The sequence below is a fragment of the Colias eurytheme genome, chromosome 4 (genome assembly GCF_061535395.1).
Source record: "Colias eurytheme isolate Ceu_HAF_F1 chromosome 4, ilColEury1 Martin Lab GWU primary, whole genome shotgun sequence".
In the NCBI taxonomy this organism is placed as follows: domain Eukaryota; kingdom Metazoa; phylum Arthropoda; class Insecta; order Lepidoptera; family Pieridae; genus Colias; species Colias eurytheme.
The window spans coordinates 11,965,471-11,990,591 of record NC_142983.1 but is presented as its reverse complement, the minus strand read 5'-3'; the positions used below and the strand labels follow the sequence as shown (position 1 = coordinate 11,990,591).

The following is a 25,121-nucleotide window of genomic DNA, read 5'->3' as shown; positions in this document are numbered from 1 at the left end:
TCCATAACTTCAAAAATACATGACTTAATTTTTCTTTTAATTTTTCTGATAAGTTGTGTGGCATTACCTGTCAGAAAATTTCGGCTTGACGTCGACTTCTGGGACACCCTGTATACGTGATCAAAAATGTATGGAGGGACGGGCGGAACATTCACCTTAATGCTATGTAATTGAAAATAAACAACACAATTCGTTTGTTTTTATTTTATTATAAAATAAATGCACGATATGCCATACATAACAATATTACACTTTTTATGAACAATTTTATCGAAGAAAGAATTATAATATCAATGTGAGGCATGCGGCTGCGCAAACTGCAGTGGGAGCGGTCGATGCACACTGCGGTCAGGCGCCCGTCGCCGCGCTACTCGAACGTGGGCAACCAGTCTTCCAGCGCCTTCGACAGCCAGCGGCTGTGTCGCTCGCAGACGGGCTGCCGAACGACATTGCTCAAGTTATACTAAATTCTTCTGTTACGATTTTAATTACAAATTCCATCTAAAAAAGGAAACTGATATTTCTTAACACCCTAAAATAAATAGCTAAATTCTCTCCTCATTTAGCCGACTCTTAATATAAGAAACTGATTTATATAAAAAACTAGCTTTCCGCCCGCGGCTTCGCCCGCGTTTTCAGAGAAAACCCCGCATAGTTCCCTTTCCCGTGGGATTTCCGGGATAAAACCTATCCTATCTCTCAAGTTGGATCGAACTGCACATGGTGTGTGAATTTTATTATAATCGGTTAAGTGGTTTAGGAGTCCATTGAGGACAAACATTGTGACACGAGATTTATATATATAAAGATTTAATATAATAAATGCGAAAGTAACTGTCGGTATGTCGTTATTTCATGCTTTTACATCCGAAAAGGGATTTCCACGAATTATGACATACATTATTGTTACAATATACAATATGTAGGTTCCATCTTTGAAATATGAAAAAGATATTTCATGTCACGAATTTTGGCTTATAATATAACTAGCTGTCCCGGCGAACTTTGTACCGCCCTGTCAATGAATGTTGTGTTACCTTTTAGCTGAACTAATTTAGGCTTTGATGAACGTAATACAATGATACAAAATAAATATTTATATGGATTGATATGTAATAGTATTTTAATTTATTACTTCAAACACGTCTCAGAGAAAAATGATTGAATTTTAATAAGCTGTGCAGCATGGATTAACTCTTTTCATTCTTTAACTGTTATCGACCACGCCATCGTTTCGTTTCACTTTAGTTGTGATAATAATTCTACCATTATCATTAGGCGATCGACGCTGATACAGTGGGTAACCATCGTTGCTTGTGATGGTCTTTGCCATCAATTTTCGTGGATACCTTTTCGTACACTCGCTGTCAACCATGCATGGTGTTTGTTGGTTGATGGTTTCACACGGTCCATGAATCATATTCGTGATAAAAACGTCATGTCGGTCTGGATCGGTTTTAGGATTAGCAATCCCCACACACTCATATATTTTATTCTTTCGACTAACCAAATTAAAATGTGTGCATGCTGCAAGCCAGATTTTCGTCATTCGATTGAATACATCCATCATTGAATAATCCCAAAGATGTGTTCCTTTAATGTAACTCATCAGTGATCGGATTTTTTTCTTGAAAACACGTGTGGTGATGACGTGCCGATCACTTGATATTTGTCCGGGAAGCAACAGTTGAATAATTTCCATCCATTTCGGATTACATATAAATGTAATGAATAGATCTGGCCGACCATAATGACGAACATATTATTATGTCATTGCATCTTGCACATATTCACTTGGGCTACCTGTGTATGTCGCCGGTAAAATAATCAATAGACCAACATTTTATGCATCTTCTTCTGTGCTAATTGCATGGCGTAAATGGATGCAATCTTCAAAACGCAATTTAACTTGTTTATAGCTACGCAATATTGTTGACGCAGTCGACGAAATCGCAACAAATAATTTTAATTTTTTACATTTTTATTGAATTTTTTTTTAATTTTAATTTTTTCTAGCTGGCCCGGCGAACTTCGTACCGCCCAGTCAATGAATGTCGTGTTACCTTTGGGCTTGGAACTAATTTAGGCTTTGATGAATGGAATACAATGATACAAAATAAATAAAAATATATAACAGCATTTTATTTCGATGAATAACACATAGGTATAGGAAAAAGAATAAAAAAAAAAACAATAATTAGATACTTGATTACTTCATACACGTGCCAGAGAAAAATTATCGAATTAAACTACGTTTTGCAGCCTGGGATGCATTCGGATTAACTCTTTTCATTCTTTAACTGGTGTCGACCACGAAATCGTTTCCTTTCACTTTAGTTATGATAGTTCTACCACTATCATCTTGTTGCCTGTGATAGTTTCTACAGTAAATTTTCGTGGATTCCTTTTGGAACACTCGCTGTCAACCATGTATGGTGATTGGCGGTTGATGGTGCCACACGGTCCATCAATCATATTCGTGATTACAACATAATGTCGGTCTGGATCGATTGAATACATCCATCATTGAATAATCCGAAAGATGTGTTGCTTTAATGTAACTCATTGCTTGAAAACACGTGTGGTAATGTCGAGCCGATCACTTGATAATTGTCCGGGACGCAGCAGTAGAATAATTTCCATCCATTTTGGATTTCATGTAAATGTAATGAATAGATCCAGGCCGACCATAATGACGAACATATGTCAATGCATCTTGCGCATATTCATGCGTATGACTTGGGCTACCTGTGTATGTCGCCGGTAAAATAGCACCTAAGCACCTAAATAGCCCAATATTTTCTGCATCTTCTTCTCTGTGCTAATTGCATCGCGTAAATGGATGTAATCTTCAAAACGCAATTTAGCTTGGTTCAATCGAATGAGCCAGGGCCTCCGTTTCAATTTTAACGTTATACATAATATTATTTCAACGCAATATTGTTGAAGCAGTCGACGAAATCGCGACAAATAGTTGTCAGAATTTTTACATTTTTAGAGATTTTTTTTTTAATAATTAATCGAACTATCCTTCTTGGTTAGTTTCCTCACCGAAAATACCTTATCAATTTCTGAAAGCACGCGTAAACACAAATATTTGAGGAATTTTTATGTATCTGCTTTAATTGCACTTTTCAATAATTGATTTAAAAAAATACAGACAATAGTTTATTCACCCTTTTTACTTTTTAATTATTTTACACAAAATACATTTTTGAACGCATGAATGTCAAACAATATTTTGACCGTATTCAAATTCAACCGTATTTGACAGGATTGACAACTAATGATTGACATGTACGAAAATCAAAATTATTTTTATATAGTGGTCCGCCCCGGCTTCGGCCGTGGTACATATTTCGCAATAAAAGGTAGCCTATGTCCTTTCTCGGGTATCAAAATATCTCCATACCAAATTTCATGCAAATTGGTTCAGTAGTTTAGGCGTGATTGAGTAACAGACAGACAGACAGACAGAGTTACTTTCGCATTTATAATATTAGTATGGATAGTTTATTATTAGGCCAATTTGCGCGTCCATCACCGAGTTTGAGAAAAGAGAAGTACCAGTTCAGCGATAGCGGTCCGCAGGGCGGCGGCGGCGGTCATGCAGGCGCCCACGCTCCGCACCTTGGGCGGCTTCAGCGGGTGGAGCTCGCTCAGCTCCACCACCACCGTCTCTCTCTTCAACCACTTCCTGAACTCCACCGAGTGGTTCATTTTCGTCACCTGTGAACATCGAGTCGCATGTGAGTCGCGTCGCGAGATTCTCGCTCGATGGTTTTCAACGAACGGAAGCTTCGAGGGCCGGACCTTGATTCGGTAAGCGGGGTACGTGTCCGGCAGGCTTTCAAACTGGGCTTCGGCAAGGGTGCGCCCGAAGCCGAAGCGCACGAGCAGGCGCAGCAGCTTGCGGTCGGCGGGCGCCAGCGCGGGCAGCGCGGCGCGCACGGGCCCGCTCGCCACGTCCACGGCGCTGCGCAGCACGATCGTCGACAGCTCCTCCGCCAGCAGATCCGGATCTGTGAATCGAATCGTACGCGTCAGACGTCGCGACCGCTCATTGAGAGAGGTCAGAATCGACGAAAAGAGAAATTTTAAGTTAAAACCTTTTTAAATATAAGCTTTAATTGAATTGCGCTTAAAATAACTATACATAATATATATTTTTAATACACTAACACGTGGGTGGAATTATTAGTTTTTAGAACCTCACAAAATATAAACAGTATGTAAAACTAGCCTCATCAAATTATGGGGTTCAATAGGTCATTAGTTGTTTGCTTTGTGAAAATAATTATATAATTTAAATTTAAAAAAGTCATATTTTAGAATAAACGTTGTTCTCTAAGGGAAAATAAAACAATTGAGTTTTCAGTTCACCTAAGAACTTAATACATCTTTGTAAATAAATTTCTGGACTGTCTACAGAACTTGGCACACATTTAGATCTCATTTCTTTTATATCGGTTCGCCGTTCGTTATTTTTTAAAGCTTCGATGGTGCCACCGTCATATATGTATTACTTTTAATTTAATTTATTTATAATTGAACGAATGAATGAATTAAACGCGGGATCGTGGCTCAGCGCACCGGCTATGAACTTGGCGAAGGGCTGCTCGAAGTTGTTGTACACGGAGCGGGTGGCGAGTAACTGCGGGCAGCGGTTGCGCGCCGGCAGCCGCGCCAGCGCCGCGCGCACCACGTCCGCCATCACGCCGCGGTGCCGCCGGTGGCCCCTAGTGAGGTATGGGGTAGATGCATTATGCATGTCGGAGAATTTAAATAACTCTCCATAATTAATTATAATTAGGTAGATAATATGTGAAATAATATTAAATAATGACTCAGTGCGCACACCTTGCGCGGTCGATGGTAGTACCGAGACTATATCATCGAGCTACTGACTCAAGGAATATAAACCATAGCATGGCCCGTAAACCCATGCATTTCATATCAATTCAATATCGACATTATGTTGTACACAATAGAGTACATTATAATAGGAAGGTATAGCCACATAACAACTACTCTGTTATGATTCTCTCACATGCATACATCTGTTTCGCTGATCTATTTTCTAGTGATAAGTAGGTGATCGGCATTATGTGACCTCCCAGACCGAGACATTTTTTTCTTCGTCTCCACCGGGAATCGAACCCAGAACCCCTCACGCGTTTACAACAGCTGCACCGAGGGGGCAGAGCGGTCTGACCGTATAAGGTAAGGTCATAATATGGTATAAGATATTTATATTTTATGTTTCACGCTAAATATTCGAAGTATGAAGCGACTGAGGTACGAGAAGATACTTCCACTTCGAGTTTTCATCAATTGCATTAATATTACATAGACGAAAGTTGTGGATGCGCTCACCCCATGATGCGCACGAGCTTGTCGCGCTGCTTGCACCAACCGGACGCGGCGCAGAGCCGCAGCGCCAGCAGCGCCGTCAGCAGGAAGCCGACGCTCACCGCGGGCGCCGGCAGCGACTCTTCCGCGCTGCGGAACGATCGTTTGTTATATCATTCATATTAAAACAACAAACCGCATAACGATTAAAAATATCGACACAAAATATACATTCACCTCACGATCGCCGGCCACTTCCGACGCATAGCGCTCAACAGATCCAAGTATAACAACAGGGTTTCGGCCTTCTTCAATTGAACTGCGGTTTAAATAAAATAAACAATTACGGTAACACAAAAAGCAATATTAGTTTATACATTAGGGGAGCGTGCGGGGCTCGCTCACCGTCTTGCCGCAGCAGGCGCGGGGCCAGCATGTCGAGCGCGCGGTAGGCGACGTGCTGCAGCGCGGGCTGCGCGCCGCCCAGCGCCGCCAGCCCTGCCGCGCGCAGCTCCGCCGGCATCTCCTCCTATCGAACCGTTTGCCTTTTTATTATATTTGACTGGCCGGTTGGCTTGGTTGGTAGTGGCCCTGCTTTCCAAGCCAGAGGTCGTGGGTTCGATCCCCACCCGGGGCAAATATTTGTGTGATGAACATAGATGTTTGCTCTGTGTCTGGGTGTTAATTATCTATATAAGTATTTATTTAAAATTATATATGTAATGTATGTATGTTTATCGGCCATAAAACAAGCGAAAGCTTAGTATGCGATCAGATTGTGCCGTGTGTGAAAATTGTCCCGAAATATTTATTTATTTATAAAATATTTATTTATTTCTATAACCTTTTAACGGATTTTATACGAACTATCATCGACCTGCCCTTTAATTCTTTGTGCAGCCATTTCCATACGCTTCCGTAGCTGGTCCACTCAGCTAGTGGGCATATTGCCAATAAAAAAAGTAGTTTAGGTTAAGGTCTGGAGATGGTGGCGGCCCCAATTTTTACTCGGGGGCCTAATCAAAAAGAATAATAAAATGAAATACGTTAAAAAAATAAAAAAAAGATCCAAAGAAAATGAAACAAGTAGGTAGAACTTAAATATATGTATGAATGTATGCCACAATATAGGCCTGCCACTGAGTGCAATAGGTACACTAATACGATCCGTTCCAAAATTTTAATTTCTAAAAGTATAAAATAAGACTCGTAAAAATAAAAAACAAGAGAGTATGTACACGATAACTTACTAAATGAGTAAACCTCTTTAGGGGCGACAGATCGGGTTCGATGGCCAGTGTTTTGGCGAGTTTGAGCAGAGCGTCCGTCATCAACGCTTCGCAGATGCATAACTCGTCCGCTGTTCCTCCTCTTTTCTTATTTTGTGTTCCAAAACCTAGGTTTGTTTAAAATGAAGCCAGTATGAAAGTCTTATCTCGGTTATTTAATAATAGAAAGAAAGAAAATGCGTTTATTATGGTATGAGTCCACATTAAAAAGATAATGTTTCGTTTGCAAATAAATGTTACGTCTCGCTATCGATTATTATCTATAATATTGGAGGGGATTTCCAACGCCTGAAAATTAAAAGAATAAATACCTAGTTAAAATCTCTAAAAAAATAAGTAAGCACTTAATTTTTAACCGACTTCAAAAAAAAGGAGGAGGTTATCAAATCGGAAGGTGGCCATAGGAACTCAGTAATACATAATTAATACCTAATATCAAATCTTTTTTATTTTTTACTTTTCTGTTTTTGAAGTCGGTTTTTTTAACGTAGTTTTTTTTTATTAAATACTTTTTAGTGTATTTTTCAACACGAATCAAACGAGCCCAAACTCGATAAAGTTGAGTCAATATAATTTACTACATATTATTTAGATGTGCTATTTATTAAATAGGTTTGAAGTCGGTGCCAAGCACTAAGCACTTAGTATTAAGCCCGTGCACCGACATCAAACCTTTTTAGTAAATAGCACATCTAAATAATATGTAGTAATTAATAATATCAAATCTTTTTTATTTTTTACTTTTCCGTTTTTGAAGTCGGTTGTTTTTAACGTAGTTATTTTTTACACTCACGTAAAATGTTAAGGTAAACTTCGCCGACAAGTTTATACAAGTTTCGCAGCCTGGAACCTATATTCGCGTCTCCCTCTCTTTTAGATTGATAATAAATAGCCTTCACAATTCGAAAAGTCGGTAAAGCCAAAGTTGCGACCTGTAACAAAATGATAATCGTATGTCAGCATAAAGCGCATCACACACGGTGAAGATACTATAATATTTTATGTTAAGATTCTCTAATATAAAATATTACAGTATCATAAGGTATCACACACGATTAAGATACGCTAGCGATACTAATTGTCAATTGTCGATATTTCGCTAAGGATTTGTTCACCCTACCAACGACGAAGACGACCACAAACAAAATTTTCATCCAGTCGCAATTTAACAAAATTGTGAAAAACACACTTAAAAATAAAATATTAAAATTTCCTGTCGTTCTGATGATTGGAATTTTTTTTTTGCGAATAATAAATGAAAACATAGATTTTTCGTAGAAACGGTGGCTCCTAGAAAAAAATGTATTAGAGGTTTTTTATAGATTGTTTTGTTGTCGTCGTAGTCGTTGGTAGTGTGACCGAACCATTACTAAAATGTCATAAATAATGTATGTATTTAGTATATTATATAACATCTTATAGGCCGGGAGATACTGACACAAAATTTCGGGTCATTTGTAACAGGATGGCGGTTCTACAGGGGTCTTAGTAGGCAATGACAAAAAGAAAAATGATGGTCAGAACGCTGATACCTGCGGACTAGTCGCGTGGGCGTTAGTTGAACTCGTCGGATAAATAGCGAAAGTCAAACGATTTGTAACACAAATATTTAGAATTTACCGATAGCCCATAAAAAAGATGTAGGCGGTAAAAAAAGAAAAAGTGCTGCCATACTTAACTTACTAATTTATTCGTCACGCTTCAAAAATACGACTGTATAAATAAATAAAAAATAAAAAGCCTTTTATTTCTAGACAGTGATAAACATTAACAAAAATAAATGTAACTTAAAAATAAAAAGTATCTTAAAGCAAAATATGAATGAAAGTAAATTTTACAATCTACTGTGTATCTAAGTTTGTTCATCTGCTAGAACCCCTCTGCAGGTGAAGGCCTCCTCCAAGGCTGTTAAGATAGAGTTTTAACGTTATAATATGTCATGACATAAAATTTGTTTTTTGATTTAGGTTTTGGTTCTAAAACGTTTATAGGTTCTATTGAATCCTTTGGAGGGTTTTGGTCATGATCTTCCACGGTGACCAGCCGGCTTGGAAGATGTTTGTTGTTTTGTATTAATTCTAATTTACTTGTATAATCTGCAGCAGAGGGGGACGCTCGTTGCTATGTATTTTTATTCTTATTATCTTTCGTGGTCAAGAAGTTCAGAATTCCGGGTTTCAAGACTCCCTCAGACAAACTAGAAGTTCTTCTTAATGATGTGTGGGTTTTATTCTTCTTACTGGCCTGTGGTTTCTTTTCGTTGTTAGAAATCTGTTTGTTTTCTGGAGAAGTTGAAAGCATTCTTTTATTGTTACTCGTTGACTCTTTCTTCTTTTCCAGTATAACTAGTTTGTCATATTTTATTATTGCAAGGTTTCCCTTTCCATTTTCAATCCGGACCTGTTCTTGCAGTTCTTTTCTTTTTTCTAAAATGTTTAGCGGGTAGTCTTCTTGAATATAGTAGCCAGATTCTTTAAATGCTTTTTTCTGTTTAAGGATACACACTTTCATGCTGAGCGTTGAAAAGGTGACGGTTATTGGTCTAGGTTTATCTCCTTTTTTTCCAATTCTTCTGGCCTCTTGAATATCTCTGTTGTCCAATTCAAGAGAAAAGTACTTATTTATAAATTTGATCAAGTTACTCTCCAGATTTAAATATGAAGTTTCAGTTTCTTCTATTCCAAAGAAAACAATATTTCTTTGTCTCGCTTGTTTTTCTAAGAAGTATAACCTTTTTTCTTGATTTTCTAACTTTTCCTTGAGGTTTTCATATTTTCCTTCTAATATTGCAAACTTTTCTTCTAGTAAACCATTTACGTTTTGGGTCACTTGTTCGGTTACCTTTTCCCCGCTTTTCAAAATAGTGGTTTTTTGCTCATCGAGTTCGCTTTGAATTTTCCGTAACATATTCATAACTTCTTCCATTTTTCTTATACTAACAATAAGTGACGATTGTAGAAATGATATCAGTAGCGACCTCTTGTGTCTATTTCTCAAACTGTAACTAACTAATGATCGTTCGTTCGATTAAGCGTTAAACTCGCTGGTGGCGCCAGTTCAAGATGTTTGTACTAGATGGCGCTGTTACTATTTGACGTACTTGTTCGGTGCAATGACCACCGAACAGCCTAGTCAGCAATACTAGGTATCGCGGGCGGCGTTTAGCATAAATTCAATCAGTCCACCAAATAACATATTACCGTCGCGACGCGTAACATTAAACATATTATAACATAACATAAAAATTTAACAGAATAATTAACATATAATATAACAATTATTAACAATAGCATTAACAGTTAACATTAGCAAGTAAAAGTGTAATAGCAGTGATTTTAGTAATAAATTAATTAGTGTAATTTTAGTTTGATTTTATAACAAATCCCTCCAACACTAGCCACGCCCACCACTGGGTCTATCGCCCTACATTTTGGTCGTTCGAGCTACCGTAGCGGGATCACGGGATTCAGGAATTTACGCCTCTCGTATCTCGTTGAGAGTCAGCGCCGCCGGGCTGACGCGCTAGTGTTGTGAGTAACAGTGAGTGAACAATTAAGTGGGTGTAAGTTGTAAAGGTGTTGACAGTTCCAGAACAAGTGAGTTCGTTCCATTATTTTTTTTAACTAACAACATCATGGAGGGCATTTACAAAACAAATATACAGGCTGAACAAGGTGAAATTTCACCCGCACCCATTTCAATAGGGTCAAGTAAATTGAAAGAGATGTTGCATAGGCAGGCTATTAATTTTAAAGCTTTAATGAGAACAGTGAACAGCATTGATTTAGAAAACATTAGCACTAAATGGAAATTTGAGGATGTACTACAGCAATTAAACTCGCGATGGGGCGTAATAGACACACTGCACTGGGAGATTGATAGTATTTTAGATGGGCAAGACCAGGAGTATGAAAATGCCTTCACTCATCACGAAGGTATTTTTGACCATCTCAAAGAAGCCATCAACACCAAGCTTTGGTCTGTATCCCATAGAGAACATATTACACCACAAGTTGATATACCAATATTCACGGGCAACTATCAGCAATGGGTTTCCTTTAAAAATTTATTCAATGAAATAGTACACCTCAACCCCACCTTATCCAATGCACAGAAAATGCAGTATTTAAAAAGCAAAATTAAGGGCGATGCTGAACGCCTGATTCAGCATTTGCAAATAAGTTCGGAGAATTATATAACATGTTGGGACATTTTGAATCATAGATATGAAAACAAAAAACTAATATTTGTATCACATATGAATATGATTTTAGGCCTGCCAAACATGCAAATTCAATCGCTAGTACAACTAAAGAAAATGTATGATGCCACAAAGGAGAGCTTAAATGCAATTAAAAACCTTGACGTCGACATAAGCTCTTGGGACCCCATTATAGTACATATTTTAGCGCTCAAATTAGACAACGAATTTCATTCCGATTATGTGGAATCATTAAAACAACCGAGAGAGCTACCGGTCCTACAAGATTTTTTGGATTATTTAGAGAGTAAATTTACCATGTTAGAACAATCAAGAAGAAAACCAGAACCTGTCAATCAAAAACCTTCCTACATAAAGCCTAATTTCTATCCAACATATTCTCAAGAAGTCAATCGTCTACCAAATTATGTGAGAAATAACAATTACCCAGTCAACCAGCAAAACTACTCTGGAAATCGCCACTCTCCAAAGCCTATTATGAAAACATATCACTTATCATCTAAGATTAACATAACTTGCCCTCTCTGTAATTTAGAATATGGATTATACAAATGCAGGACATTTTTAGACCAACCGAATGAAATTAAATTTAAAACATTGAATAGATTCAACATTTGTATAAATTGTCTATTTTCTCATAATGGAAAGCCTTGCTCATCACTTCATCGGTGTCGGGTATGCAACCGAGCGCATAATACGATTTTGCATGACGCAATAAGTCAGCGATCGTCGACCTCAGAACGGCCAGTAATGTCCAAAACAATAAACAATAATTCTTCGAATAAAAACGGGGCTGGCATGTCACACGTGTCGCAAAATGATGTGTCAGAAATTTTACTTTCAACAGCAATGTTAAGAGTACGGAGCAGCGATGGTACATATATAACAATGCGAGCACTCATAGATCAAGGGTCACAAATATCACTTATAACAGAAAATGGTGCACAACAATTGGGGTTGAAACGGGAAGCATGTCATGGGGTTATATTCGGGGTTGGACAAAACAGAAACAATTGCAAGGGAAAAATTAACATTAAATGCGCGTCGATATACAACAATTTTGAATTCAACACAGAAGCATATATCATGAATAATTTAATCAAAAATTTACCAAGTTTAACATTTGAAAAACCAACATGGAATTACATAAGGAAAATAAATTTAGCAGATCCGGACTTTAATATAAGTAGACCAGTGGACTTATTGCTTGGAGCAGATATTTACTCAACAATTGTTTTAGAAGGGATGATTAGAGGAGACTGCACAACACAACCACTCGCTCAACAAACACATTTAGGGTGGATTTTATGTGGTAATGTGCATACTTTTCAATGTAACATTGTATTAACAAACATGGACAACATTAAACAATTTTGGGAAATGGAGGAAATCACGGAAACAGAAGAATTATCAACAGAGGATCAGAAATGTATAGATTTTTACAACAAAACAACGAGAAGATTAGCAGACGGAAGATATGAAGTAAGAATTCCATTTATTGAACAGTATGAACAAAAATTGGGGTCAACAAAGGAATTAGCAATAGCACAATTCAAAAATTTAGAGAAGAAGTTCATCAAACAACCAGAGCTAGCACAACAATACAGAGATTTTATTCATGAATATCAACAATTAAATCATATGCGTCGATCAGCAAGTAATTTACCAAGTGAAATATTTTTACCACATCACTCAGTTTTACGACAAGAATCCACCACAACCAAACTTCGGGTGGTTTTCAACGCTTCAGCGAAAACAACAACAGGGAAAAGCTTAAATGATATTATGTGTAAGGGGCCCAATTTACAACAAGATCTACAAAAACTAATATTAAAATGGCGTCAATTTCGGTACGCATACACTGCTGACATCGAAAAAATGTACCGGCAAATCAGAATTCACGAAGAGGATCAACGGTTTCAAAAAATTATATGGAGAGATTCATCGGAGCAAAGTTTACAAGAACATCAACTAACAACAGTCACATATGGCACAAAATCAGCACCTTTCTTGGCTATGATGACGTTAAGGAGGTTAGCAACGGATGAAAAGGTATCATTTCCCGAAGTAACAGATATAGTTATTGAGTCATTTTACATGGATGACCTGCTCCATGGGTCACATACTATTGAAGAGGGTCAAAAACAAATTTACCAATTAAATCAATTGTTGAAATCAGGTGGATTTACGTTAAGGAAATGGTCATCAAATGAATCTGAATTATTAAGTAGCCTGAATAACGAACAAAATGCTGACACAAACATTTTTAGTTTCAAAGCTGAAGGGTTCACTAAAACGTTAGGATTACAATGGGACTCGTCAGAAGACATGTTTACATTCAATTGCAACATTAAATTCAATAACACAAATAAAATCACGAAAAGAATACTCCTGGCTGAAATTTCAAAAATTTTTGACCCATTAGGCTGGTTATCCCCAGTAGTGACGAAATTAAAATTATTATTTCAATCCGTATGGCAAGAAAAGCTCAATTGGGATGACGTCATACCAACTTATATACAACGTGAATGGTCAAAGTTAAAAGCGGATATTGAAAACATCAACAGTATTAATATACCACGTTGGATAGGCTGTTCGAAGGGTGGACTCATCGAATTGCATGGTTTCTGTGACGCATCAATAAAGGCTTACGCAGCAACAATTTATGGAAGGATTCAAAAGGGAACAAATAATTATACAACTGTTTTAATCGCTTCGAAAACTAAACTTGTACCACACAACAAGTCCGTCTCACTACCGCGACTCGAATTATGTGGAGCTCAGCTACTTTCAAAGCTAATGTTAAAAGTTATTTCATGCTATAATGAAAACAATATTAAGATGTATGGATGGTGTGATTCTATGGTTGTTTTAGGATGGATATATGGAGATGAAGCTCGTTGGAATACGTTTGTATCGAATCGTGTAAAGAAAATTAAAGAAGTAATGTTGCCTGACTGCTGGCGTTATGTGAAAAGCGCAGAAAACCCAGCTGATGCGGCTAGTAGAGGCCTAACAGTTTCACAATTAAGGGATAAATCTCTATGGTGGAAGGGTCCATCGTGGCTATCACAACATAATTATCTGGAAAATATAGTTAGTAAAAATTACGAAACCAACCATGAAACAAAAACATACATATCGGTACCTATAACAACAATTCAAGAAAGCATAATTGACAAGTTATTAGAAAAATATAATTCAATTAATAAAATAACAAGAATATTAGCATGGATACAGAGAGCATTGACACCGAAAAGCAAGCATCGACGTATATGTAAACATATTACATTGCAAGAATGCAATGCAGCAAAATTACGAATAATACGTCACGTACAACAGACTGAATTTTATAATGACCTACATAATTTACAGATAAATAATCATGTAAGTTCAACTAGCAAGTTATTAAGTTTAAATCCATTTTTAGATAAGGACAATTATATTTTACGTGTCGGGGGAAGGTTAAGGAATAGCATCATACCTTACGACACTAAACATCCAATAATCATCCCGCATAATCATAGATTAACATATTTATTAATTGATCAAGCTCATCGTCTTACATTCCATGGAGGCGCTAAATTAACATTATATACATTAAGAAGAAAATATTGGATTTTGGGTGGATACAAAACAACGAAGAAACAAATAAGAAGCTGTGTAACGTGTCGTAAGCAGAATCCGGAGTTAAAAAACCAACTTATGGGAGATCTACCAGATTCACGCTGTAACCCCGCCCCTCCATTCTACCATACAGGGGTAGATTATACAGGATTGGTGGAAGTGAAGGCCAGCCAAGGAAGATCTGTACGGACAACAAAGGGCTATATAGTAGTATTTGTATGCATGGTAACAAAAGCCATACATTTAGAAATCGTGTCGGAGCTCAGCATTTTTATCAGCCCTACGCCGAATGGCTGCTAGAAGAGGAACACCTAAACATATTTACAGCGACAACGGTACAAATTTCGTAAAAGCTAACCGCATCATGTCAGAGGAATACGAACAGCTGCAATCTATATTCAACAACAGTTTCTACAGAGAAATAACCGATATGAAAATTGAGTGGCATTTTAACGCACCAGCCTGGCCTACAGCAGGAGGTTTGTGGGAAAGAGCAGTACGTAGTGTCAAACATCATTTGAAGAGAGTTATCGGGGAACAAAAATTAACATTTGAGGAGTACAGCACGCTTCTAGCTCGTATAGAATCGTGTTTAAATTCTCGTCCGCTTTGCGCGCTAACTGAGAGTGTGGAAGACATAGATTGCCTTACGCCAGCACACTTTCTTCATGGGCGAGCTGGTACTACAGTCATAGAAACATCAGAAGACGCTAGAACGAGATGGCAACTGGTAACAAAACTTTCTAATGACATCTGGAAAAGATGGAAGTCAGAATACCTCATTCAATTATCAGCAAGAGCAAAATGGCAAAAACAACAAAATAACATAAAAATTGATGATATAGTGATAATTCATGACGATAATTTACCAGCAGGAAAATGGGCTATGGGAAGAGTGGTCGAGTTACATCCAGGTGGCGATGGGTTAGTCAGAGTAGTAACGCTAAAAACAAAAAATGGGCTAGTAAAAAGACCCTGCAATAAAATATCACTTTTACCGGTAAGCTCGGAAAAACAAATAACGGAAGACAAAGATCAACATCAACAAATTAAAAACAGCTCACGGAAAGGCTCACAAAGTTTCTTATCCCTAGCAATTTCATTTTTATTATTTTTAAATATCTTAACTACGGCAAGTGCAAATTATACAACATCAGCATTTAAAAATAATCAGTCACTATATTTCGATTCTGTGGCTGATACGCAAATAATTCAAGATGAATGGACCATGGTAGCGTATTACAACATGTCACCCTACTGGGAAGGAGTAGAAGCATCCGAAAAGTTTATAAAATATTTGCAAAAATCATGTGATAGTATGGACAATAATGCACAATGTCATATTATGATCCTAACACAATTACATCATGAACAGGTGGAGTTATTATATTACAACGACGCGACGTCTTGCTGAATCAGGCACGTGAGCCAGGCGCACGCGACAGGCACGCGAGACAGCGGCGCGGCCTTATCAATGGTGTGGGTTATGTTGCAAAAAATCTGTTCGGCGTATTGGACGAGCGATTCGCGGAACAATATAGAATGGACATAGAATTAATACAGACAGACAATAGACATGTACATGAATTATTAAAAAATCAAACATCTGTAATTGAAGCACGATATAATCTTTTGCAACGGACCGAAGACCTTATAGCCAAGCAACATAAAACAATAAACCGACATTTCATGAGCTTAGATAAAGCAGCAACATCAATGAATAAACAATTAATATCGATTATATCATTTGAGGATTTCACTATAACTACTATATCCACCATACAAATGTTAAACAAATTGAGGCGAATACAAGATACGCTTCTTAATACTTTGACCGACTTATACCATGGGAAGTTTAACCCATTGACCACCGAGCGCCCCGATCGGGGCGCGACACAATAGATTATCTATTGTGTCTGTGATTCCAGGACTGATGGATTAACTTACACCTAATGGCCCTAGAACAGTTAAAATTAGAACTGCAAATAATAACTAGTCAGCTCTCCCAAGAATTAACTCTACCTTTTATTGACGGCGAATCATATTACAAAGACATTTATGAGTTGCTTACCTACTGTGAAGTCTAGAATAATGTGAGACTATTTTGTGAATATACTGTTAGTGATAGTGTTAGTGATAGTGTTAGTGTGTGTGCTTAGAGACTAAGAATTTAACATTTTACTTTTATATTTAACTAACATACAGTTAGGATTTTAAGTTTTCATATTTTACACTTTACTTTAGATTAAACAATTTATAAAATTTTAGATGTTAAAAGTTTAACATAATAATTTTAAGTTTATCCTATTTTAAAGTCTAACTATTTTACTTTTAGATTAAGCAAACATCAATCTTAAACATTTTAATTAGTACATTTTAACATATTTCATACGTCTTATAGTTGAATCATTTAAATCTTTGTAACATTTTCATCTCATAGTCATCTTTGTCGCCCGGGAGCATGTTCGGTGCAATGACCACCGAACAGCCTAGTCAGCAATACTAGGTATCGCGGGCGGCGTTTAGCATAAATTCAATCAGTCCACCAAATAACATATTACCGTCGCGACGCGTAACATTAAACATATTATTATAACATAACATAAAAATTTAACAGAATAATTAACATATAATATAACAATTATTAACAATAGCATTAACAGTTAACATTAGCAAGTAAAAGTGTAATAGCAGTGATTTTAGTAATAAATTAATTAGTGTAATTTTAGTTTGATTTTATAACAAATCCCTCCAACACTAGCCACGCCCACCACTGGGTCTATCGCCCTACAGTACTTAATTTGCTTAATCATTGCGACAATTAGGTTATTTTTTCCGTTTATTTTTTAGGATTAGCTAGATTTGATCCATTGGATTGTACCCTTGTTTCTGTGATCTGTGGATTGTACACTTATTGCCACTATTTATTTTTGTCACCAGTAAGAGTATTCAAGAGATTCGCTGGGTTGACACGGTAAAATTCGAAGTTGCACTCAAGTTGACTTTGCGTTGTTTTTGCGATAAACAACTTACAGTATTTGGTCTTCCACAATATATGTTGTATATTAGTCCATTTATTGTCGTTTTTAACACTTCGTTGTCCAATTAAATCACTTTATTATTTTTAAAATCACAATTTGTCAGCAGCTCGATGTAAACAATAGCACTGCAGCTCCCTCTCTCTCAAAAATACGACTGTACAATACGTAAAATAATTTTTTTACAGTATGGGATCATTATATTCTGTTTGTTTGTATACAATTCTACCAAGAAAAAAATATCGCAGATTGCAAACATGGGGCGGACGATTGTAAGACTTAATTCTTTTTGTCATTGCGTACTAAGACCCCTGTAGAACCGCCATCCTGTTACAAATGACCCGAAATTATGTGTCAGTATCTCCCGGCCTATAGATGGCTTATCGCTTGGTATCTTAAGATATTGAAGGTAAAATATATATTATCTTCGTCGTGTGTTATGGCTCATAGGATTTGTATGGCGAGATAATCGGAAATATGCTTTAAGATAATATATATTTTACATTATCTTCACCGTGTGTGATGCGCTTAACAGTTATCCGGTCAGAAAGAACGATCTAGGTCGGGAGGCGCACCTTAGCGGTGATGCGCCCCGGCTCTCGCGCCAGCGCGGCCAGCGCCTGCTGCACCGCCAGCTGCGTCGCGGACCTCAACCATCTCATGGAGTCGCTGCGGTCTTTGTAGTACACGTACCACAGCCGGGAGCTGTGGCTCAATATCGCTTCCCACTCCATGTCCGAAGCTCGCCTGACGGTCATAATAGACAAATGTACAAAGCGATAGAGGTAGTGGTTATTACCCTACGGGCCACGGGCCACGGCAGAAGTGAAAACTTAATTGATGTCTATACCTTTCTCCCTCAGATACACCCGTCAGGAGTTCACCCGATCAGGCTTTTCAAGTAATAGAGTGACGAATTATTATTTATTAGATACGAATGAACTAGTTACTAGTCAAACCAAGTTGCCCAAGAAGTTGCCCACGTCATGAAATGCGATCATTTCATGAAATTATCGAGTATTTCATGAAGTGAGCAAATCTACGATATGGCCACGACAACTAGGTAGGTACCAGATAATAATTATAAATTTTTAAAGAATAGAAAAAATTCGATCAAGAGAAATGAGATTCGAAGCCACGTGTTCTGCTATATTAATAAATTTTAAATTTTAATAATATTCTTTCGGTTTTATGTTTCTAAAGGGACACCCCACGCAATTTTCGGCACTCGTACCCGTCGGGCAGCGCGCTGTGGCCGTCGGGATGGCGAGGGTCGTCGGGCTGGTAAATGTCGAACAGGTCGACGTTGGGCAGGTCGGCGTCGGGCTGGCGGCGCCACAGGCGCATCGCGGCGGTGCGCGCCGCCACCACGCGCGCGGCCTGCGCGTTTCTCGTGTCCGATGCCGTGTCGGTCGCGCACATCTGGAACGCGTCTTTGTGCATCATTTTATTTAATCTGTGTCGCTATGTCGATATGTCGTAAGTGGTTGTAATATACACGCGATATGCCTCGCGTTTTAAGATTCTCATTTATACTGTATGACGATTCGTAGGTCGCATTCCTACTGTTGACGTATGATATGTTGCGTATGATCGCAGCGCATAATACGGTAGGTACGAAGTCCGAAATTACGAATTCATTTTTGTAATTTACCTGAATTCTGTGAAAATATCCATTCGATTGAATCATTTCCTTTAACTCCGATTCATCCTTGTAGTAAAACGTTCTCTGTATATACTCCTTGTTTAGAAAATTTGTTCGTGCTCTTTTGGCGACTTTGTACAATCTTTTGGAGCGGGCGTATGCGTAGTAGTAGCCGTACTTATTCGAAAGGTCGGTCAATAATTTAACTACCGATACGAAAAAATCTTTACAACCTTCGTTTTCTATTTTATATAAAAGATGACCCGCCCAGTGTTCTCCCTTTTCAAGAATATCATCTAACGGCATCTGAAACAAATAACATTAACCGTGTAAGTTTCGTTACAACGAAACGAATTTTATTTTTTTCGCAAGGAATACATGCAAGGGATCAAGAATGCGATTCTCACCAGCGGCTTGGTGTAGATGAAGTAGGCCGAGCTGTTGGGGTGCACCTCGTGCAGCGAGCGCAGCACGGCGTAGTCGCGCGCGAAGTCCACGCAGGTGCGCACGAGCCGCTGCACCGCCGGCGACCACGCGCCCTGCGCGAAATCTTTCGCTTTGTCTATGTTGCTCGCTGCCTTCAGCAAATACAGCCCGCGGAAAATTACATTCCGGATAAATATTTCGATATCCTTCTTCCTCAGGTATATTTCCTCGTTCCCGTCCAGAATTGGCATTATTCCTTCGCGACGGAAGCCGAGAGACTCGTCCTCCGCTTCCGTGGGACAGTTCAAAAGCCCTAAGATGCAGTCTTTGACGAGGGCGAAGGTTCGCACCGTAGTTGAACATTTATAATCTGTTGGATTTTCAAAAAGTATTTCGTGGATCTCTCCTATCGTATCGTTTTCTGTGGTTCGGTTGAAATAATCCGTTATATAGAAACTCAATTCCGCCAAATGATTCACGAAAATCTCATCATAAGGATATTCGCTGAAATGACAAATGCGCTCAGATAATCAATCAAAATAATAGATCGGAAAATTATTAAATTTTAGATGTGAAATTAATGGTGTGAACCGACACTGCACAAAAGCAATTGCAGACAAAAGCCACCAAAGAAATTGGTCACTCACAGAAGTGCGAGCCGGCGCTGCAGCGCGGCAGCGGCGCCGCGCGCGAACTGGCCGGCGGCGCGGTGCGGCAACCGCGCGCGCGCCGCGCACGCCTCCGCGCACTGCTGCAGGCGTCGCGCGCTCTCATCGTTGTCCCCCACCTTTGCATCGTTCATTTAAATTCATAAGTATCAAAGTTTGTTTACATTTATGAAATTAATATTAGTTCCTACAGAACGAAAATATGTATCACTTGCTAAAACCCGCATAGTTCCCGTTCCCGTGGGATTTTCGGGATAAAATCCTATTCTATGTCCTTCCTCAGGTCTCAAGCTATCTCTGTAGGTACCAAATTTAAAGTAAATCCATGCAGTATCTTTTTGAGTTTAGCCCGGCCATACATAGGTACAAACATACCTACAGATATACAAACAGATAAAAATTCTAAAAACTATGTTTTTGGCTTCGGGTTTCTATTGTATCACGCGGCACGCCACGCCCCAAGTATTCTTAATAGAAAAATAATAAATAAAAAATTATACATATTTATGTAGGTACTTATATAAATAACTAGCAGCCCGGTACGCGCTTCGCTACACGACATGAAACACCGACGGCTACATAGTACGTTAGAACACAACAGAAAGCAATAATTCGAATTCGAAGCCAGGCCAAAATGAAATGACCGCATGAATGACATGACTACATACTTTTACTATCAACACTGAAAAAAGTTTCAATTTTGTCAAATTCAAAAATCCTCGTCTGATAGAAGGTTCAGTTTGACTGTTGACAGCATGTGGCATTTGCAAAATGGTCCGCTATTTATCGAGTTCTATCAAATTCATTTGTTACACAAAATGTGCTGAATGAAGTACCGCACTACCGATTTTGTACAAACTTTACATAAACCGTCTACTTAATAGACCGAACAAAGCCTTAACATTTGGTTTGGACGTTAGTTGAATAAACAACGTGGGACGATTCGATCCGTAGGAATGCGCCACGATTCGAAGGAAGGCATTTTATTGGATTCGACAAGGATTCGACCGCTAAACATGTTCCAATAGGAATAAGTTTCTTACAACTATAATGACAGTTGACACTGCTATTGATCGACAAAAATATACATCTAACAATAATATTATATTATATTATAAACGTTCTATAAATGTCATTTTACTCTAAGATTTATTGAAAGTAGAAAAACAAAAAAATGTGTGCGTGTACTAGTGTGCACACGTAAGAAGTGAAACTTCTGGATGACCTTATTTTTCAAAAAATAATTTACTATATGCAACTTTACAGAAACACGTCGAATCACGCGTGGTAGGGATAAGAAAAAGATGGCGCGTAACGGAAAAATGTCACGCGTAACGAGAAAATGTTACACTAAATTTTTTTCCAACCCCGTTAAAGAAGTTTCACTTCAAAAAATGTGTGCGTGTACTAGTGTACACACGTAAGAAGTGAAAATTCTTTATGACCTTATTTTTCAAAAAATAATTTACTTTACAGAAATATGTCGAATCACGCGTGATAGGGATAAGAAAAAAATGGCGCGTAACGGAAAAATGTCACGCGTAACGAAAAAATGTTACACTAAATTTTTTCCAACCCCGATAAAGAAGTTTCACATCAATACATTTGATAGACTAGAGTCTAGACCACGACAATATAGACGTCTCACCTGAACTGTCAGATGAAGTTCGAAAGTATGGAGAAGTAGAGACAATGCGAGGGCGGGGCAATCGGTCACCAGAGTCACATTTGGCGATAATAACGTGTCAATAGCACTCGCAGTTAGCAGCGTTTCTGAAACATAATAGACGTATAAACGTATCACACGTTCGATATGGTTCTAATCGTACTACAATTTCCAGGCAGAATGCTTCACGTATCCGCTGTTATATACCTATCTATAGTCACCACTGGCCAAGAGTCCAGAAATATGCAGAGCATACATTTACTTTTAAATGAAATATTATGAAGTTTACCATCACGCGCAAGACATTCCAGAATGATTTTGATAGCTGCTGGTCCCAGGGGGTGAGTTTCGGGCGCGCCGAGCGTGCGCTCGAGCAGGTCGGCGCGCAGCCACCTCGCCGCCGCGCCGCTGCAGTGCGGCAGGGACAGGCCCGCCGACGTGCACCACTGCACCACCGGTAAAGGTAACTGAAAAATATTGTACATTTTTGTTACTTAGTTAAATGAGTAAAGCTAGGTAATACTTTTGCAAAAGACTATTCGTAAGACAGAGAGTGTTATCATTCATAATATATGTATTTCATAAAATCAATAATTGTAACAATTAGTAACGTAATGGTTTTCAATCAAACAATATTTATAAGTACATAATATACACTTGTAAGTACGTGGACTCAACTAGAGTAAAATTTTTAAAAATAAGTCGGTCACAAAAGTGCTTACCTTTTCGAAGGATTTAAACATAAGATCCAGTTCCTCTTCAGTGAAGAATTTCGCTAACTCAAACACAAGGTCGACGAGGCAGCGACTAGCCGCCTCGCTTTCGAGCCATGCCCGTACCACTTTATCATAAACTGAGTAAAGTGAATCTAATCCGTGATCCTTCACTTTGGTTAATAACCCGTCTATATTCTGCAAATCCACATAAAAACTAAGTAATGCTCCCAAAACGGCCGCTTCCATATTCTTGTTGTCGGATTGTAAGAAATAAGCATTGCATGTCGTATTTAAGAAGTCTTCGAAGCCAGATTTGTAATTACATATAACGATTTCGTTATTGGCCTTCAAAAACTTAAGTATTAATATATGTATCTCGATGGCCTTAAAGACTTTGCCTCTATTCTGTCGCTCAGACTCAATATTATTAACAATAGCCTTAGATAAGGTTTGCCAGTAAAATTTCGTATCTTTAAAGCCCGCTTTCAATCGATCGGTCAATCTTTTGGCAATTACACCGGAAGCACTGGCTGCTTTATTTTTGGTTTGATTATTTTCGATGAAAAACTTTTCAAAAAAGATTTTGTACTTTTTCGAGAATCTCAGAAACTCCTCTAATTTGGTGGTACTCAACTGTGAGTTTGTAAAGCCTATTCCTTCAGAACTGAAATATAAACGATTAATAATATAAGTGTGAATAGTATAGACTATAGGTACTTACCTAAATAAGAATCGAATCCTAGAAAATATATTTTTTTTTTTATTAATTCTAATTTTTTTTCCTACTAATTTATGTGTTTGTAACTGAAGTATCTACTTAAGGTGAATGCTACGGTCTGTTCCCAGCCAATGACCCGCTAGATGGCGCTGAATTCTACATTTCTAATTTATTTGAGTTTTTGCGTAATTGGAAAACCTTTAAAAGTCGTAGGAATAGTCATGGCGGTTACTGAATATTATATTTTATTGAAATATGTCATATCATTGCCTTAAAATCCACCCAATTCGGTAAAAATATGCGTTATAACATCTGTCATTGCATACAGGGTCGTTTACACACACAGACGTATACAAAAATGATAAAGATTTAACTCTAGATGGCGTGAATGTAAAACAAGTTTTCCATTTTTCTGTATGGGTAGACAAAACTTCAAAACGCCACCTGCTACGGTTTATATTATGAACGAATAGCTTTCCGCCCCACAGACATATATTAATATATGTCTGTGTTCCGCCCGCATTTACAAAAAAAACCCGCATAGTTCCCGTTCCCGTGGGATTTCCGGGATAAAACCTATTCAATGTGTCCAAGTTACGTTCTATATGTGTGCTAAATTTCATTGTAATCGGTTCAGTAGTATTTGCGTGAAACACCCTAACAAACTTTCGCATTGGTAGGAAGTAGGATTGTTATAAAAATAAAAGTTATATTTGTTGGCGTAAACTATTTTATTGTAATTTTGAGAAATAAATAATGTCAAAATTGATTACAATAAAACGCAGTTTTATTTTATTACATTACACTATTGTTTTTTTTTTTTATCAAAACATGTACATTGTACATATTTGAAGTAGCATATATGATATAATATGTAATATTATGCTGATCCAAGCATTTTCACTCAAAACTAATATCACTAATGATTTGTAAAAGTAAATTATTTCAATATATGTACATTTTATAACCAACAAGTAAGAATAATTGAATAATGTATGAATATACAACAACAAATCTAAAACACTATTTACTATGGAAAAAAAACCAGGAAGGTGAAAAACATATTTACGATTTCGACGCACTCGACTTTTAGTAAAATATAGGTAGTAGGTAAAAATATGGTTTTGATCACAGAAAATATAGGTTTTGATTTTAGCTACTAGTATCAGAAAGCTGCGTGTTCAATGCACGTCGGGGTCACACAACTGTGGAGGAAGGAAGATGGAATACCTCCATCGAATAAGTGAAGTTTCTCGACATACTCGATTGGCCGTCCGGCCTCAATGAAGATAGTCGGAAAGTTGTATATGTGCTCTGCAGCGAAAAAAATTCACTTGCGCGATTCAGAGCGAGGTGTCGTACAGTATACCTAATGAAGTTTTTCACTTTTTGATTTTACTGCAAATCCTTACTAATATTATAAATGCGAAAGTAACTCTGTCTGTCTGTCTGTTACTCAATCACGCCTAAACTGCTGAACCAATTTGCATGAAATTTGGTATGGAGATATTTTGATACCCGAGAAAGGACATAGGCTACCTTTTATTGCGAAATATGTACCACGGGCGAAGCCGGGGCGGACCACTAGTACAAAATAAAAATTAAACAATGGTAATGTAAACTCTAAACAAACTACTACCAAAATACAATTAGAGCAAAAATCATTTGACTGGTTGATTTCACCCAGAGGCTAGAGGCGGCTCGTGACAAAATTGTATGGGTGTTCACTTGAAATAAAACAACGAAAATACAAT

At 37.8% G+C, this 25,121-nt stretch overlaps 2 protein-coding genes across 2 annotated transcripts in view; both read right to left on the bottom strand.

The window, feature by feature from the left end:
• Window positions 1-328: 328 nt before the first annotated feature.
• The window catches only part of LOC149909252 (uncharacterized), a 30,395-nt gene continuing 5,602 nt past the window's right edge, over window positions 329-25,121 (bottom strand). The window contains exons 5-21 of the mRNA XM_090120273.1: window positions 22,656-23,313; window positions 22,223-22,400; window positions 21,916-22,040; window positions 20,247-20,386; window positions 19,581-20,103; window positions 19,183-19,479; window positions 18,763-18,950; window positions 18,104-18,275; window positions 7,435-7,573; window positions 6,603-6,748; window positions 5,758-5,881; window positions 5,590-5,671; window positions 5,377-5,502; window positions 4,594-4,739; window positions 3,814-4,022; window positions 3,568-3,729; window positions 329-436 (exon numbers count right to left, since the gene is read on the bottom strand). Coding sequence (XP_089976399.1) covers window positions 368-436; window positions 3,568-3,729; window positions 3,814-4,022; window positions 4,594-4,739; window positions 5,377-5,502; window positions 5,590-5,671; window positions 5,758-5,881; window positions 6,603-6,748; window positions 7,435-7,573; window positions 18,104-18,275; window positions 18,763-18,950; window positions 19,183-19,479; window positions 19,581-20,103; window positions 20,247-20,386; window positions 21,916-22,040; window positions 22,223-22,400; window positions 22,656-23,313 — 3,484 coding nt within the window. The 3' untranslated portion in view covers window positions 329-367. The remainder of the gene's footprint in view (window positions 437-3,567; window positions 3,730-3,813; window positions 4,023-4,593; window positions 4,740-5,376; window positions 5,503-5,589; window positions 5,672-5,757; window positions 5,882-6,602; window positions 6,749-7,434; window positions 7,574-18,103; window positions 18,276-18,762; window positions 18,951-19,182; window positions 19,480-19,580; window positions 20,104-20,246; window positions 20,387-21,915; window positions 22,041-22,222; window positions 22,401-22,655; window positions 23,314-25,121) is intronic.
• On the bottom strand, window positions 8,580-9,737 carry LOC149909253 (uncharacterized). Its single transcript, XM_090120272.1, has one exon. The coding sequence runs from the start codon at window positions 9,564-9,566 to the stop codon at window positions 8,763-8,765; it is 804 nt and encodes a 267-aa protein (XP_089976398.1). The 5' UTR covers window positions 9,567-9,737; the 3' UTR covers window positions 8,580-8,762.

Coding starts and splice junctions, on each gene's coding strand:
- LOC149909253 (XM_090120272.1), bottom strand. CDS start 9,566: ATGGAAGAAGTTATGAATATGTTACGGAAAATTCAAAGCGAACTCGAT.